Source organism: Sciurus vulgaris, assembly GCF_902686455.1.
Source record: "Sciurus vulgaris genome assembly, chromosome: 9".
NCBI classification, from domain to species: domain Eukaryota; kingdom Metazoa; phylum Chordata; class Mammalia; order Rodentia; family Sciuridae; genus Sciurus; species Sciurus vulgaris.
In genome coordinates this window covers 125,593,641-125,612,692 of record NC_136469.1, presented here as the reverse complement: position 1 = coordinate 125,612,692, position 19,052 = coordinate 125,593,641, and the positions used below count along the sequence as shown (strand labels likewise).

General features: G+C 35.5%; 1 protein-coding gene across 3 annotated transcripts in view; it reads left to right on the top strand.

Annotated features, from left to right (window-relative positions):
- Nucleotides 1–19,052, top strand: part of TBC1D19 (TBC1 domain family member 19) — a 146,708-nt gene that overhangs the window by 84,258 nt on the left and 43,398 nt on the right. For 2 of the 3 annotated variants that reach the window (XR_013766309.1, XM_079154518.1), the window contains 3 exons: nucleotides 7,567–7,644; nucleotides 13,729–13,813; nucleotides 15,965–16,009. Coding sequence is in view for 2 of the 3 variants with exons in the window: in XM_079154518.1 (XP_079010644.1) it covers nucleotides 7,567–7,644; nucleotides 13,729–13,813; nucleotides 15,965–16,009 (208 nt within the window). In the remaining variant the exon portion in view is untranslated. The remainder of the gene's footprint in view (nucleotides 1–7,566; nucleotides 7,645–13,728; nucleotides 13,814–15,964; nucleotides 16,010–19,052) is intronic. The other variant, XM_079154517.1, reaches the window with a different exon arrangement.

Below are 19,052 nucleotides of genomic sequence, written 5' to 3'. Positions count from 1 at the left end.
GCTACCTAAAAGGTAGGGGCTCCTTTTCCACAGGGCAGAGATCTCCCCAAGAGCTTTACCTGCTCTTAGCAGGCCAAGACTACTAGGGCCTTGAATGCCCATCCCAGCTTGTCCATAGGGTAGAGGTTCCACAATGGGAGAGATGAGCTGAGAAGACCAGAGGCTGTTTCCCTACCAGTGCCTTCCTTTCTCAGAAAGTAAAAGTGTCATGCCAAGAGATATGGGTTAGTGTCCCCATTCCAGCTCCAGAGTAATGACTCAGAGATTTTGTTTGGAGGGGAAAAGGAGCTTTAACAACAAAGAAATGACTTTATATGGAATGTGATAAAGGTCCAACCTAATAAGTCTAAAATACTAGAGATTTTAATGTTAGGCAATTAAGAGGAGGTTCTTAACTCTAAGAGAGTATCAGTTAAACCATAAGCAGCTAGTATACTAAAGAGAACTAGAGATAGAGACAGATGGAACAAGTCTTGATGGGATAGGAACAAACCTCCAAGACAAGTTTCAAAAATGATGTCTGCAAAGGGTCCAAATTTAATTGTATCAGACTGTAATTATAGTTTCTAACTAAGGACTTTGTTGCAAACAGTAGAATAACCAATTAGTGAAACAGACATTTGATTGTGATATCAACAGAGACTTAATGCTTAACTGAGATTTGGGGAAGAGAGTCAAAAATCCCTGCTAAAATCAGTGTCACTGAAGAGTGAGTTTGTATATGTCCAAAGTTGTACCCTCAGAGGTACATCAGAACCTTCATTCTGTATGAGAACTAGACTTGAATAACATATTTCAACCAAGTTACCAAACAAGCAAGTAAATAACAATAACCACAAACCCTGGCTACCTATAAGAGGGCTTCAATGTTGGACTTATCAGACAGAAACTTCAAAGCAGCCATTGTAAGTATATTCAAAGAACTAAAGGAAACCATGATTAAAGAAGTAAAAAAAAAAAAGGTGTGATAGTATCAACATAAAATGATGTCCCTGCTTTAAAGGAAATAAAATAGTTTATTCTGACCAGGCATGGTGGCACACACCTGTGATCCTGCAACTGAGGAAGCTGAGGCAGGAGGATATTAAGTTCAAGGCCAGACTAGGTATCTTAATGAGACCTTGTCTCAAAAATAAAAAAGGACTGGGGTGTAACTCAGTGATAGAACACCCGTGGATTAAATCCCCAATACCCCTCCACACACATAGTTAAAAATAGTTTATTCTGAGCCAAATATGAGTGACCATGGCCCAGAAATACAGACTTAAGTAACCCTAAATAATGTGTTCCACCATGGAAAGGTTACATGAACTCTTTTAGTCACAAAACAAAAGAAAGTCATACATGAATATATGTAGCAGTTACATTGGTGGGTGTATCAGGCAGGTGGATGATAGTAAGGTGGGGCAATCTCTTTCATAAGTTTCAGATGTTATCTTATTGGCATTCTTAGCCTTAGGATTGGTGGAAGCTAGAGGTTCGCTAAGCTGAGTGATACATTCCAAGTAGTTTACTTAATAATCATAAGAATGTTAGGCCAGATACAAAAGTTAAGGTAAATGGCCATTAATGGGTCTAATATAGCCTAAGATAATTTTGGCTCTGAACCCACAAGATTCCACCTCTCTAAAATCGTAAGTTCTAGTCAGCCTAGGTAAAGCATTCTTCAGAATCTTTACTACAGATGCAGTTCCTTCAGAGAACTATTTACAATGGCACTGTCTCATCAAACAGAGACAAGCAATAAAGAGAAATTGTAAAAGAGAGCTGGGTGTAGTGGTGTATGCCTATAATGCAGGCAACTTAGAGGCTGAGGCAGGCGCGTTCCAAGTTTGAGGCCAGCATGGCAACTTAGACCATGTTCCAAATTAAAAAAATAATAATAACAGGGCTGGGGTATCTCAGTGGTAACATGCCCCTGGTTTCCATCCCCAGTGCTGCTGAAAAAGAAATAATTTGATTATGAAAGAGTAACAAATGGAAAATCTGGAACTGAGAAATATAACTGAAATGAAATACTATCCAGGGAGGTTCAATAGTACATTTGAAAAATCAGAAAAAAAATCAGTGAACATGGAAGATGGCAAATGAACAGAGCCTCAGAAAAATTAAGGGTACCATTATACTTATCAGCATATTTATGAAAGGAATACAAGAAAGAGGAAAAGAAGGAAGGAGCAGAATTTGAAGAAATAAAAAAAAATAACTGAAAACATCTCAAATTTGATGAAAAACATTAATTTACACATCTTAAGAAACTCAGTGAATAGATATCCACCCAGACATAAACTGTCAAAGCTAAATGCAATGAGAGAATCTCAGGTGCTGAGATAAATATTTAATTTTTTTCCATTTATTTAACTCATGTTCCAGTAGTTTTGTCCTCAGATGTCTTTGCATTCCTGGGCAGTTCGCCAGACTTCCATGGGCCTTCATGTTCTTATTCAAATGAAGTATGGACTAAACTGTATCACAATTACCCTAAAAATGCTATTTATGTGATCTGACACAAGACAAAGCAGTTTGTTTTTTTTTAATAAAAGTATTGATTACAGATAGTGTTTATTCTTTTTAAATCCAGGTTTTAAAATTCTATTGTCTCAAGAGTTAATAGTTGCTGGATAGTACTTGTTGATATTTTTATAATTTATTATACATAAAAATTCTATTGGTTTTCCTCCAAAGACAGAATGATTTTATTGGTATTAATATGAGTCTTCTGTTACATTTGTTTACTACAACTAAAAAATAAATTGACCATCCTATTTGTCTCTCTTGTCTAATGCTGGCCACCCCACCTTTAATCTGTTCTGCACAGTGAAGTCCTAGTGGACTTTTTAAAACACCAGATAATTCATGTCACTGTGTGATTAAAAACCAAAGACCACAGTTCTTCTCAGGGCTATGCCACCCTGCATCCATCCCACCTCTCCAGCCTTGTTCACTCGCTGCCCTGGTATGGGATGTTCCAACACCCTGATCTTTCACTCCTCTGTTTACTAGACTCCTTTCTACTTCAGGGCCTTAAGACCTCCAGGTCCTCTTATATGGAAGACTGTCTCCCTTCCCTCTTCACCTAATAAACACCTGTTTTCCCTTCAACTCTCAGGTAAATACCATTCACTGTGTGTACTCAAGGTGCACCCTCCCTGACCAACCGCTAACCACCAACACAAAGACACAGGGTCGCAATATGTGTTTTCAAAGTACTATGTAATATATTTTATTTGTATATTTATTATACCTTATTTGATTATTTTATGGTTGTTTCTTTCATATAAATTCCATAAATGTTTTGGTTCTTATTGTAATTTTAGTGTCTAGCACACTATAAATAATAAATAAAAATTCTTCTTAATATAATAGTTTTTTATTGAGAAAATTATTTTTTAAAACTAAAAAGAAAGTTTACTTCTTTCATATGAAAGCTTAATATTAGTAATTATTGGCTGACTGAGATTTACTGACATGTTGATGAGGTCTAGATTTCTCAGTTTTACTCTAGAAGTGATGGATCCTTTTTTATGAACTGATTTCTAGTGAAAATAGATAACGTCACAGTTAAAGATATAAAAAAAAACTAAATATCTACACTTTCAAAATTGAACTAATTTGTTAATTTTTGATCCTCTCTATGCTCTTTGATCCTGAACACAAAACTGTTTAACCCCAAGTATATGAACACATAAATTATACAAGCACATAAATTATACATAATGACATGATGTGTCAGTCTGTGGCTAATCTTCAGAGAGTGAATAGAAAGGGTATAAATTTGTTAAGTTTGTCCCTTTTGGTACCTGGAGAGGAGAGGATTGCCAGTTTGAAGTGACAACTACAAAGCCTCTTTGGTGGTACTGAAAGGGGCTCGCCAGGTAGCAACGCAGCCTCATTTGGTGAATGAGTCAGTAAAGGTATCTATTTATTTTATTTTTTGTACTAAAATAACCCAGGGGTGCTTTACCACTGAGCCACATCCCCATGCCCCGCTTTCTTTATTTTTTATTTTTGAAATAGAGTCTCACTAAGTTGCCAAGGCTGGCCTCAAATTTGCAGTCCTCTGCCTTAGCTTCCCAAGTTACTGGGATTGAAGGCATCTGTTTCAAATGATGTAGTAGCAATTTGCCCAAATAGTGCCAGGAATATCCTTGAAGGGATGTTTATTTTTGTTTCTTCCACATATTAGTGACATAAATATAAGAAAAGTTCTAAGAAAACTTACAGAGGACTAAGCCAGACAACAGAATTATTTATCAACAGTGGGTTCATTTTCTGAGAAAAAGCACAATTATCATTAGTAAATATTTTGTGATTCTCACAGTATATGTAAATGATACTACTTCTGATACGTGCATATGCTAGCTAGGGAGGCAGAACATGAACATACAAAAAGCTTGGAAATTGTTTTAAATTGTTTGTGTAAAGTATTAGTATTAAAGTAATATAGTGAGTAATATAGAAGTATGCTTTAACCTTTTTCATTTTTATCAGTATTTTACTCCAAATTGTATTATTTTTAAACATTAAATAATTTCTTTGGTCATATGTTTCATGGACTCTGCTGATTTTAGACTTTGGAAATGATATGAAATAAACCTTTATTTAAGTGTTCAATACAGTATTGTTAAGACACAATGTTCTACTGCATATCCCTAAAATCATCTTGCATAGCTGAAATGTTGAACCTATTCAATAGCAACTCCCCATCCTTCCTCCCTTCCAACCCCAAACCACCATTTTTTCAATTATTTTAGATACCTCATATAAATTGAATCATGTCATATTTGTTCCACTGTGAGATGCTTATTTCACTTGACATATCTTTTTCCAGGTTCATCCTTGTTGTCTTACATGGCAGAGTTTCCTTCTTTTTAAGAATTGAATAAAATTCTATTATACATATGTATTATATTTTCTTTGTCCATTCATCTGTATAAATAAGCTTTAGTGCAGATCTTTATCCCAGTTATATAAATAGAAGGATAGTTACAACAATATACTTAAATTTCTCTTTTGGGGAATTATACAAAATTAATTTTCCTTATATGGACTGTTTACTAAGTAAACATTTTTCCATTGTAACACTTTTTAATTATTTATTTTACCATTGTTCTGAATTATCACAAGTTCATTTTAACTCGTATATGTAATTTTATGCTTTAAAATTAAGTTCTGTTTTTTCTCCTGGAAAAAATTCTACATTTATAGATATATATGCCTGTGTGTATGTCAGAAGACCACCTTCTCATCTTTCATTACAGACTTTCCTTTAGCAGATCTTTCTAGCAACACAACTGCTCTGTGGGGAAATTGATAATAATAGAGCAATTTAGTGTTTCTGACTGTATTCTGGGTCCCATATCCCTTCCAGCTGCTACCCATTTATTGGATTTTATGACTAGACTACAAAATTAGATGGCATGTGGCATTGCTGTGTCCATAGACAGATGAGAAAACCTCTGGTAATCCCTTTTCAAAGAAAATATGGGCCGATATTACTAGGATACATAAACACTGCACCTGAGTGCCTCATGTTAATGTTATCTCAATTTTATAGGTAAAACACACTGAATACCATAGAAATCTCACTTTGAGTGATAAGTCAATGTTTTAGTATTGCAAAGTTTAGTCAATTTTTTATTTTGCATGAAATTCTTACAAATACTTAAGAGATTTTGACAGTTTAAATTATGTCAATTTCAAAAGACAACTCTTATTCAACATAAGTAAATTGGGTAGTTTGATAGTACCGGTTTCAGGTTCTAGTACCAAATGGCATTATCACACCTATGTAACTTAACATAGTGTCCAAAGAGTATAAAATATTGATAGAAAATAACTCCTATCATGCATGAAAAAACATGGAGACTTACTGTGTTGTATACCCAAACCTCCCTCATATGCTTGGCTCATCTAGCATATACTTAGTAGCAGAACTGAGGCGTATGCATGTTTACAGATATTTTTATGCCACTGAGTGGACTTTAAGAAAGTTTCCAGTGCAGTACATCTTTTATTCATGTATCCATATTAGTCAAATTATTGAGTGTCCATTCTGATATAGTTTCTGTGGTAGGTATTAGCAAAAGAAGATATTAAGCCCACATCTTAGTGAAAAATGAGAGAAAAGACACATAGTTATAAATTGTTAAGTATGTAAATAGAGATTTATATTCATTTCTATCCAAGTGCAGTTAAAATCCTAAGAGTCATGCAGAATCAGTGGTGTCTGCAGAATAGAAATGTTTTAGGAAATGTCTAGTTTTTTAAGTTAAAGAATTAGAAGAAGAATGGAAAAAGCAAAAATAAATATGAACCATGAACATGCTGTGTTTGGTGAGGAGAGAGTAGCTAGCTCCATCCCTTCAGGTTAGAGTTCATGAGCACCTGACATAGAGCAAGATCTCTGTGAATAGACAGGAGAGAACAAATGTGAGACACATGTCAACAGCATGACCTGTCATTACAATCACTTCTCGAATATGTGTTCAAATCTTTGCCCTTCTCCCTCTTTCTAGAAGAAATTATCTGGCAAAACCTTAACCCTTGATGAATACAGTTTTCTATTTCTGTGGCTACACTGTGCTTTTCATTTTGACTGGACATAGAATCATGCTAACTAGTTTTACTTTAAATTCATGATCACTAACTTTAGGAGTTCATATTTCTGCCTGCCAAATCTACTTCATTCCCTGAGTCCATTCACTCACCCACTCTCCCAGATGACTTTGACTGCCTTCAACCTCTTTGAATCTCCATCTCTTCTCTTTCTCTCAGTGGACTGACTTTGATTTCTGCTTCTTAATGAATACAAAGCCTATGAGAAGAGAATCTCCACACGTTCCCACCACCACATATGCCCCACCTGTATGCACCTGCAGCTTTACACACAGCTTTCCCTTGCTCTTGTTATGGATAAACTGCCCTGGCTGTTATGTACAATAGGGCCCATCTCTACATCTGAAGCTAAAACTCATCTTTCCTTGCTGCCCAAAGGCATGGGGGTTTTCCCCATTTTCCTTTCTATTGGAAAAATTAAAGGTGGAGAAGTTGTCCCTTTAAATTCACTGAAACTCACTTCACCCAGAGGGGAAGGGATCTGGGACAGTTGGGGGATATACAATAATAATTGCCACTCCCCCTTCATTTCTGCCCTCTGCCTCTGTATGCCTCTGTGATCAGAAGCAACAATCAACAGAGCATAGATATCCATTATTTGGAAGATAGGGTGCTTTTCCCCTACTTTGTGTTCTTTACACTGCTTCTGGAACACATGCATGGCTACCTGCCAAGGGTCTTGGGTCAAGGGGTGGATAGATGTTACTGTATTAAGAGCTGAAATTGACCAAAGTAAACCACAGTTTGCTAGTCAAGTCTTCCCTCAAAAGTTGCAAGACTTCAATAGACTCTGGAGTTCTCAAATAGTTATATCAGACATATTCTGCCAGAACAGTTGTTATCCAGGTGAAAAGATAGATTCATGGCACTTTCTACTTCTTCCTATTATTCACTTTATAACCCACTCTTACAACAGCCCTGCATGGTAACTTTATTCCCTTTTTACAGATGAAGAAGCAGAGGTTCAGAACCCAAGCTCATACAGCTACCAGAAACCCAAGCCAGATCTGTCAATTTTCAAGCCCAGTAAGCTACATTGACCTTTTAAGTATGAAAATTAGATCAGGGCAGAATGTTTTAAAAAGCCATGTTTGAAATTTTATCATTTGAAATTCTCCAAATTGGTTTGTAGAAAAATGTAACAGTACCACAAACGAAAATAAGTATATAGTACTTGAATGTTAAAGTGATTGTCCAGTTGATATCTACCATTTCTCTTCTACTTTATATGATGTAAATAACCTATTTCTCAGAATTGTTTACATCATTTACCATAAACCTATTTTCTACAGATAAAAGAAAACTTTAGCCCCAAATAAATTTTTTGTAGAGGTATATAGACATTTTAGATATAATTCTGCTATAGCAACCATAATTCCACATTTATACATCTAGTTTCTTATAACTCCCCTAAATAAAGCAAATCACTACCATAATAAACTGATAATGAAATAATAAACTAAAATTTGAAATCATCATATAATCACATATTCCAGCAAATTTATAATTGTATTATTATTTCCTTATACATACAGACATTAGAATCTCAAAAGTTAACAACTCAAGTTAGAAGAGGAGCTGGCAGCTCTGCTTGTGTCCCAGGGTTGCACACTAGCACATACCGTCTAACTTACCACTTCTGGCGTTGTACCTTAGAGTCACCAGTATTCTCCTTAGAGGAGTCCCAACTATCTTGTCTTCTCTAGGGCATCAGGGACTCTAACAGGATGTATTTAAGCACAGAGCTTCTTCTAAAATTACTATGCTGTCTTCACTCTACTAAACTAAGGGAAAATTAATATGAACATTTTATTAGGAATTATTTTCCCTATAAGACAATGGTAGAATGAAATTTGTAAGTATATATTTTTACATTTCTTTACTTGTATTCATTTATTTTGCATTAATTTATTGGGTATTAACGTATTACTGCTGTTATAACAAACAACCATATATTTCATAGCTTAAAACAAACATATTCACCATAGTTCTAAAGTTCAGAAACCTGAAATGGGTTCCACTGGGCTATAGCTAGGTGACTATACTGGTGCTCTCAGACTATATTGCTTCCGGAGGCTCTGAAGAGGTATCCATTTATTTTCTTTGTCCAGCTTCTAGAATGCAATGGATCTTGTAGCTTTGGGTAACATCTATATGTTGATAACTCCCAAACTTTAGACCTTTGGTTCAAACTTCTATATATTGCCAGACGAGTATCTCTAGCTTCCTATTCAACATTTCCACTTTTATTTGTTTATTTATTTTGAACCCAGGGCACTTTACCACTGATCTGCATCCCTAACCCTTTCTAAATTTTGAGATTAGGGTCTCACTAAGTTGCCACAGCTGGCTTCCAACTTGAGATCTTCCTGCCTCAGCCTCCCAAGTTGCTGGGATTACAGGTGTGCACCACTGTGTCTGGCTCAAAATTTTCATTTAGATGTCTATGGACATTTCAGATTTAGCATGTTGAAAAACAAACTTCTGATCTGACTCTCAGAACTATTACACCAACACTTTCCCTGTCTCTGTTGAATAACCCCCATCTTTCCACTTGTTCAGATTAAGCATCCTTCCACTTTCAACCTCCACTTGAACGCAGCCTTGACGTCTTTCTTTCTATCACATACCACATCCAATCTAGCAATAAATCTTGCTGATTCTTCATAATGTGCAATATTGAGAATATGACCAATTTTCCTCACTTTTGCTGTGTTGCAAGATGAGTTCCCAGAGAAACCAACTCAAATGGAGATTAGCACACTGATGCTTTATAAAGGAACATTTCTTGGGATGCAAAGGGCACTGAATGGAGCAGGACTGAGCAGAAAGAAAAGTCTAGCAATACAGTGTAAATGGAAGCCTCAGGCAGTGCTGCAGTGAGTTCTGAAGATGGAATAACCATCAGACCCATCCTGAGTTGTGAGCAAGAGGTTCAACTCTCTCCCATGCATCATCTTCATTGCTTTGGGCCATTCTTGGAAAGTATGTGATTTTAGTATTTGGGCAAAATAACTGTCTTCAGCAGAGATAATCCATGAAAGGAGCTTTCTACTGAGAATTTCTAAGGGTTCGCGCTACTACAGCACTACCAGCAACTGTAATAAATATGTCACTCCTAAAGAGGGATCTCTGGGTGTAGTGTCATAAACCCACCACATATTGTTGCCATCTTAGTCCAAGTCACTAGCAAGAGTCTCCTAACAGGTCTCGCTACTTGTGTCCCGGATCCCCATGACTAATTCTTTTCACAGTGGCTAGAGTGATCCTCATAAAATATGTTGTCATTTCACTCATCTCAGAACACTCCAGTGGCTTCCCATTTCACTCGCAGTAAAAGTCGACATCCTGACAGTGCCCTGCAGGGTCTTACGTGGTGTGTACTCATTTTTTTCTCTGACATATCTCTTCCAGTTCATCTCCAGCCATGCTGGCATCCATGCTGCTCTCCAGAACGTCAGGTGTACTCCCATCTTAGCACCTTTGCAGCTGTGGCTCTTCTTCCCCAGATACCCTTATGCTGTTTCTCACCCCCTTCTAGTCTTTGATCCGATGGTGGCCTCTCATAGAGCCTGTGCTAATCACCCTTTCTGAAATGACAACCACTCTTCTTCGGTTCTCATATTTTGTCCCCATATCCCTTACCACCTGATATACTATATAATTGTTTATTATGTTTGATATTTATTCACTTCCTCCACTGTAATTAAGCTCCACAAAGGAAATGTTTTTTTTGCTTGTCTATTTCCTTTAATGTATCCTGAGAACCACATACTCAGAACAATGCCTGGTCCATAGTAGGAGCAAAAGATGAGAATTAGTAAACTGATTTTTTAAAAATCTGAGGAAGTCACTCAGAATGGAGCGCTGAAGGAAAAAAAGTAATTGAAAGGCAGGTTGAGTAAGTGTAGGTTAATCTTGCAACTCAGAGGAGCCATGTAGGAGTATATAGAGAAAATGTGGGAATGGCATCATTCAAAAAGATAATGCTTGAGAATTTTCCTGAAATGGAAAAAAAGCAGATTTCAAGTGGAAGAAACATGTTTAGCCATATATGTTTTTTAAAAAATTAAATAGATTGGGAGCAAAGGGAACTGCAGAATATAGAAAAAAATTAGTAGTAATAGTGGTGGTAGTAAATACAGCCAGCATATTAATAGGAGCATGTGCTAAGACATTGTCCTAAACGTTTTATGTATATTAATCCCCATAATACACTTTGATATAGGCATTACTATCATATACATATTACATATGAGGAAACAGACCAAGAAATAAGTGTCCAGTAACTTGCCCAGTGTCATCCAGTTAATAAATGGTAGAGCTGCAATTCATACTCTAGCAATCTAGCTTCCAAATAAATTCCAAATGGTTAATGACTTCACCACAAAAGGAGCATATCTAAATGCTATATGAATTTTTCTGTTTGAATCAAAATGAGCTGGATAATGCTAAAGTCACATAAAGACCCAAAATCTCAGGGACTTAAAAACAACAAAGTTTTATTTCTTGCCCACCATCACATCCATCCTGGTTAGAACAGGACCTCAACTGTGTAATCCCTTACATGTCATCCTTCCTCCAGGACCTAGGCTTATGGAGTAACTGCTACCTGGCACACTGATGTTTACTGTGAAAAGGGAACCTGGTTAACTCTGCTCTGGTTCTTAAAACTTCCATTTGTAAACTCTCAAGTGACACATATCCATTTAATGGAGTAAAGAGCAAGTCACATGACCATACCCAACAGGTGGCCAGAAAAGACAAGCTGAAATACATTCCCAAAAGGGAAGAATCAGAAATATTTGATAAACAGCAGCAATGACTTTCATAATTTAAGTGAATATGCATAGAATATAAATGTGGAAATAGTTCGATGTCTATCAATCTAAGGATGGTATATTTGAGCATATAAAAATTAAAAACATCTTTGTCAAAATAATTAACATTATTTGTGCAAAACCATTTTCAAAATAAAATTATACTCAAGGCTGGGGCATATGTAGTTCAGTGGTAGAGCTTATGCTTAGCATGAGCAAAGCCCTGAGTTCAATCCTCAGCACTATCCCCCATACACACACACACACACACACACACACACACACACACAATGTATATTCACATATATAATTAGACTTAAACCAAAGATCTTTAATATATACAAAATTTAAGTTAATAATTTTTAAAAACATTTAAATGAATTAAAAAATCAGAAAATAACAAAATGCAGAATATTATTTGCTAAAATAATGAATACCTTTCCATCCATAAATTAAATTAAAGCAATATTTGATTATGTGCCATTTTTTTTACCCATGAGATGATGATAATCTGTTTTAATGAAAGAAAAAAATGTGTCTTATCTTACTACTGGATGTGTTAATAAACAAGAAATTAGAAAAATCCCAGCCTTGGTAATGAATTTTAAAAGTTTTAAATCTTAAATGCCTGAAGCAGGCCTGGGGATATAGCTGGGTGGTAAAGCAATTGCCTAGGATGAGTGAGGCTCTGGGTTCAATCTCCAGCACCAGTACACACACACCAAGTACATAATGCATAAAGCATTTGAACAGACAGTTTTAGAAATTTAAATATCTACAGGTGTACATAAAGAGCTATACGGAAGCTTGCTGCAGCATTGCTTGTAGTTGGGCAAAAGTGGAAAACAATAAAACAGGGCAAATGAATTATTGTTCATACATACAGAGGAATATTCTGCAACATAAAAATTTTACATAGAAAATATTCTATAACATCGAAAGAAAATAGGTTATAGCACTGTATGCATAATCCTTTTGCTTGAAAACTGGTATGTGTGGGTATAAAAACAGTAATCAGTATGGTATTCCAGGCATTACATCTACAGATTAACAGTAGTGGAATTATGAATATTTTCTCACTCTTAGATTATCTACATTTCTCATTTTTATCATAAACTTGTATCACTTCTGAAGTCTTTAAAAACAATAAAAACAAATCAATGGCAGTAGTTGTTACACATTCTACCACTGAACCTAATATCCAATTTCCATGTCTATCCTTTTAGCAAAACTGTGCCCCTTCTCTTGTGTTTTAGACACAAAGTATCCCTTCTCCATTCACTCTTGCTGCAAGTCCAGCCCTGACTCTGTGCCCCTATTTTGCCTTTTCTAGTCATCCTGAATTCTTTTCTTGATACCATTTTCCCTGTTATAAAGTGATTTTATTAAATTGATTTTGACATACTGTAGGTCAAATAATATTTTCTGAAGATAACAATTATGGACTTTAAAGCTTGACATAAAATTAGTAGCTTCAAAACTGTTAATCATATTCCCCAGCAACAGCATGATAAAATAATTCAACTATGTAGAAATATAGAACTCTAGGAATGTTGATATCATCTTTTAGAATCCCAGGTCTGCCAATACCAGTACCCAGATTTCCCATCACTAGTTATCTTCCTGGGAATTGGACTCTTGGTCCAAAATTCCAGGCTACTTTCAGCCATCTAGTTTCTTCTGATGTGCATCCTTGATTCTGATTCTGTCCTCTTATGTTCATCTCCAGAGAGTTGCCACATCTACCTGTTAATTAGGACTACCAGCTTCTATTCTGTATTGGGCAACCACTGTTCTACAACTGCTGCCATCCCTTCTAAATACCATGAGTTTCTTTCCCTCCATCCCTGATATGCCCAACTATCTGCAGCATCTCAGCAAGGACTCTAGTTCCAGTTTCCTGCGTTCCCCAAATTGTTCTATAACACGGTGGTTACCTCGGGTCTACCCTATACATTTCTCATCCGTTAAATTTCTCCTAGGTGTTTCTCATTTCTAGATGAAACACAAGAAAAGAATCAACTGGTAGCTAGCAACTTAATGTTTTACAATATTCTTCAAAGTTTAAGTGGCAAACCATGAGAAATCTTTGGAAGAACTTTGGCAATCTGTACTTGGTATCCGTTGTTAACTTTTAGCGTAGTTAAACCAACAGAGGGCACTCTTCCCATTGCAAGGTGTGTTCCTGAACTTGAAGGATTCCACCTTAAATACCTCCCAATAATATTAATGAATTATTTGGCTTTCTAACAGTGCCTAATTGCTTATTTTTTCCCAATGTCACATCCAGGTATTACTTTGTTTTTCCCGGGATACATCTGTATTGGGTCACTTTGCATACAACAGTGCTTCACCACCGAAATCATACATAAGAGGTAATATTTTAGTAATATTAAGGAGATTTTATTTAAGCCTTACAGAATCATGCCAAGAATGTTTGTTTTATAGCTTATATTGATTTTGCCAATTTTTATTTGTAAATTACTTTTTTCTCAGGTGATTTTAACTTTTCTTGCTCACTTAAATCAATGCAGCTTACCACAGATCCTTTAGATGGTTCCCAGAAGCAGCATTTCAGGGACTTTTTCAATATAGAAGACATTGCGCCCCCTTGACTTTCTTCTGTATTGCTGTTGTTGTTATATCTGCTGACTCTTCCTAACTATGAGTTTATCACATCGATTTGCTTTTTCAATGTTTTTAACTTTCTTTATTCCTTTTTTCAAAATGCCTTTTAAAGTAATATGTTATTAGCTCTCTAATTTCTGTTTTAGGAATTTCTTTTTATCACTAACTGTCTATAAGATATCACCATTTCAATGTCCTGAAAACTGAACTAAATTCAGCAGACAGCTCTGCTCAACTCCTTTTCATTAAGTGGTGAATACCAAGAACAGTGAGCTCATTGCCCTATTGCATATGATTTTTCTGTGTTTCCTTAAAGAATAAAACTACATCCCCTCTTTCCTCAGTCTGACCTACCAGCTGGTTCCTCCAACTCCTGCCTGCCCTAGAACAGGCAGCTTCACCTTGTGTTGAATTTGGGCTCCACATACCCCGGAGCTCTCTTAATTTCCTTGTTTCTAAAATGAACTTACAGAAACCTGCCAAAAACCTGATTGTCAAATTTAATTACCTAATAGGATCACCTCTAAATCAGCTATAATTTTAAGGTCCTCTATTGGTTGATAGTCTTAATCTAGCTAACTTTGCTACCCTGATTATTCCACAATATGCCATATTCATTCTAGCCTCCATATGTTCCTTTATGTGGAAAGCTTTCCATTTCCCCACTCTAAAAACCATTATGGGACTTTGAAGAATTTGCCTGTATCTCATCATGTCCAAGAAAATGACATCAATTTCCCTTCCCTCCAAACTCTAAACACTTAAAACCTGCTTTTAAAAAAAAAATTAAAGAAAAAGGAAAAGAATTAGCAAAAATGATCTAAGATTTCGTCCGTATTATAAACTATATAGTTGAGAAATTGTATACTGTATTTTTGTTTGCCTCTCAACATCTAGTGCAATCATCAGTTTACTTTTCATTATTCTATTCTCTCCTTACACAATTAGTCCTTATTGTTTCCACACTATCTTAAACTTTTCTCCTCATACTTCTTATTCCTTATCTCCTCTCTGCCACTGCCCAGCAAGAACAGCAAAAAAATTTCTATTAAAAACTTTTTAAAAACCCAGTGTAAGAATGAATGTCTATTTTTTTTTTTTTACTTTTTTTTTCTTTTACTGGGGATTGGATCTAGGGCCTCACACATGCTAAAAAAGTGCTCTACCACTGAGCTACATCTCCAGTCCCTTTTCTGTTTTGCTTTGAGAAGGGGTCTTGCTAAGATGCCCAGGTTTGCCCAGGGATTATAGGTGTGCTCCTTGTACCTGGGTGAATGTCTTTTCAGTAGACTCAAAAGCGTTAGAAAAACAGTCAAGAAAAAAGCTACCTTAAGATATTCAGTGAAAGGTGGGACAAACTGAGAACTTTCAAAGTTTTGAGGGAAAGCTATTTTGTAAAACTCTTACAAACGTTTGATTAGAATGAATATACTTTCTAGGACATTCTGATTTCAAATATTTAGCTCCATTCTCTGATCATAGAAAATATGACCACAATACAGTTAAAGACATTTAACTTTTAGCTTCTCAGCACATTCCATAAATATGTAAGCTAATGAAATATTGCAAAGCTTAGAACTTGCTTTAATGACTGGAATTATTTATATTTAGCAAAATAATGCTTATAGATTTTTCCCTTCTTACTTGCTTAAGGAGCTTGAAAGCATTCGTTCTATTTATTTTGTATCTCTTCCCTTGTACTGAAGTTTATATCACTGATTAATTAATGAAAGGGTTTGTTATTATCAGATTGGCAAATTTTCCAATTCCATATCATGAAATAAAATAAAATAAGACTATAGTATTGAAAATTCCATTATTAGTATATTCACATAGTAAGTTAATTTTTGAAAATCGATTTTAATCGTATCGAAACTCTCTATGGTTTTCTCTTACAGGAAAACTAGGATTAGAAGAATATGCCGTCTTTTATCCACCAAATGGTAAGAGTAATGCTATTGCTTCCCCTAGTGGGAAATTGGAAAATTACAACTTCTATAAAATAGAAATGAGGTTTTCTTATTCTCTATCTTTAAGTGGAAAATAATTTATCATCTAAAATAAGTCTTCCATGGAATACATACTTTAGTGAATTTTTCCATGCTAAACTATGCATACCTTCTCTGGTTCTCCTTGGGACAAATAATTTGTGAGAAAGCTGAGTAGGCAGAAGTCAAGGTGCGTAGTTTCCCTCTGAGGAACACTAGTCCATCTGGGACCTTCCTTTCAGCATTATTGGAACAGTGCAGTAGTCAAAGAAGTGAGTTGTCTTGTGCTGCACTTTATTTTCATAATTTGACCAGTGTAGTATTTATGAAATACAAAGATTATGAAGAAGTTATCACTGAAATCATCTATTTTGAAGTAAGCAAATATAAATGAGATTGTTAGACAGTTTTTAAGATATGCTTCCTGGGAAAGCAATATATAGCAGTCCTTATTAGGATGATATTAAGTTGCATCCTGAAGAAGTTCTTTTACCCCAGCAGAGTTAAGAACATGGGCTTGGTAATCCAGCAGTCCTGGGTTCAGATCCCAGTTCTGCCAGCTCACCCTATGATCTTGGGTAAGTTACATGACTTCTCTCTGAACTTCAGATTCATCAACTGTAGCATGTGGATAATAGATTAAATGAGATATGATATGTAAAACAGCACAATGCGTACGTTAACACATAGTGAGTGCTCAGAAAATGTAGCTGTAAATGAGTATGTTTAGCTCTACTGACCACCATGGTTTTCATGATGCTATTCTCTCTCAGGGCCTCTCAATGTGGAATCCCAGTTTTATTTATGGATTATTTACTTCTGCCTTTCTTTAGACACCTTACCATTGTTCTGCTGCCTTCCCTAGGAGCTTCCATTTGCTTTCATGGATCTATTTGTTAATTACTCTAAAATTTCTGTCTCCAGTTCTGACCTCTTCTGTGACTACCTCAAACTTAATATGTACCAACTTAAATTATCTTCTTATGTCCCCAGAGATAAAAAAGGGGGAAGCTAAATTTAAGAAAACAAAACACTGTTCCTCTTTCAGTTACTTGCATTATCCTCTATCCAGTAACTCAAAGCATGGAGCCTGGTAGTTCCCCTAGATTCCTCTCAGTCTCATATCCCGTTGTCTGCAGTTTTATCTTCCATACCTTGGACCCTCTTTCACACCAAGGTTACTGCCTCACCTGCTTCCAGGCTCACTATCTCTAGCTTAGTAATTGCAACATCCACCTAGCTGGTCTCTCTTCCTTGTCTTCTCTAGTTTTGCTCCATCTTATAACCTGCTAAATTATACATCTAAAAGGAAAATCTGAAGATTGCCATTTTTCTCAAAATTGTTTTCGGTTTTTTTGTTTGTTTGTTTGTTTTGTGGTACTAGAGATAGCAAGCACTCTGTTCCTGAGAATTTTCTTTATACTTTATATTTCCCTGAGAATTTTCTTTATACCTCCTGTCCCTTGAGAAACATCTGAGTTTCTCAGCATGACATACATATGAGGACATCTTAAGTCTGATCCCTGTATGGTCTACTTGCTAGCTTCATTTCTCACCATTTCTCATTCTCATTTTTTAATCATAGCATTATCAAACAATTTCTTCTTGTTACACATAGTATCATACTCTCACAAAAAAATTGTACTGCTTCCTATTTCAATACCTGCCCTGTTCCCATGCTTAGAATAACTTTTCTCCACCCAGCTGCCATCCAGGCTCAGCAATGATGCTTGCCTAAATCCCTGGTTGGGTAAAGGGCCCTTCCTCTAGGCCTTCATAGGACCTTGTGGGAGAAACCTTTGGTATCTCTTACTATATTTTCTTTGTTTATACTTTACCTCCCCCTTGATATTGCGTTTCAGGAGGTTCAGGATTATACTGTTCCCTGGTATCTATCACTTAGTAAGAATGTTATAAGCATTTATTGAATTAAATTTGAGAATTGTTAATTGTTAATTTTAACATTTATATGTGTATGCACATGTATATATATGTAAATTTTATGTGTGTGTGTGTATATATATATTGTTACATCAGTCATTCCAGAAGCTGTCTGATAACTTTTTTGGCTTGTGTAAGAAATAGGAAATAAAAAATAAATAAAATAGCTCTGAATAGTCAAAAGCAAAGTTTATGGACTCCAGTTCTTTCTCTCTCTACATAGGAGAGCTTTGTCAACTTAGTTTGGAACATATTATCTCTTATTTAACCCATATGTCTAACAAACCTGGTTTATGCCTCCTGCAAAAATAGAAACATGGAGGCAGATTGCTATAAATACAAAAAAAAAGACTAACAACAGTGAGAGGTGAAATTAGAAACCTCATAAAAGAAAATATTAAAACTATAAAACAGTATTTGAAAGCACTCCAGTAAACCAACCTGGTTCTATCTTATGTTAAACCAGTAACTTTATACCCTTTGAAAAGGTATCACTAGGTTATAAGTTATAGCATATATATATACTACAACACACACATATATATGTGTGTGTATATATATATATACAGAAAGAGAGAGAAAGAGGGAAAGAGAGAGAGAAAAGTTGTAGTAGTAGCAGCTAACATTTTCCAAGCAGTTCTATATATAAGGCAGTGTGTTATTACTTGCATTAACTCATTTAATATTGACAATAATTTCATGAGTCAGGTACTAATATCCCTATTTACAGATAGAGTAACTGAGGCGCAGATTGTGAACCTGTTCAGCTGGTGAGTGGCAAAGTCAGATTTTGAACCCAAGCTGTCTGGCTTCAAAAACAAAATTCTTACTGCAGTGACCTTAAAGCCTCAGAAAATACTGAGTTTATTATAATCTCTCTTGGAAGAAAAGAAAAGTGGTTAATATATTGAAAAAGTGAAGGTTGCTTAGGTTTTAGAAAGATTTTCATCCAGAATAAAAAGTTTAGTCCAAAGTAAAATAAGCTAGCATCTGTTCATAAATTTAATTCTATAGAATATTTTCTTCCCTCAGGTTGTTTTAAAATTTACCAGAATCA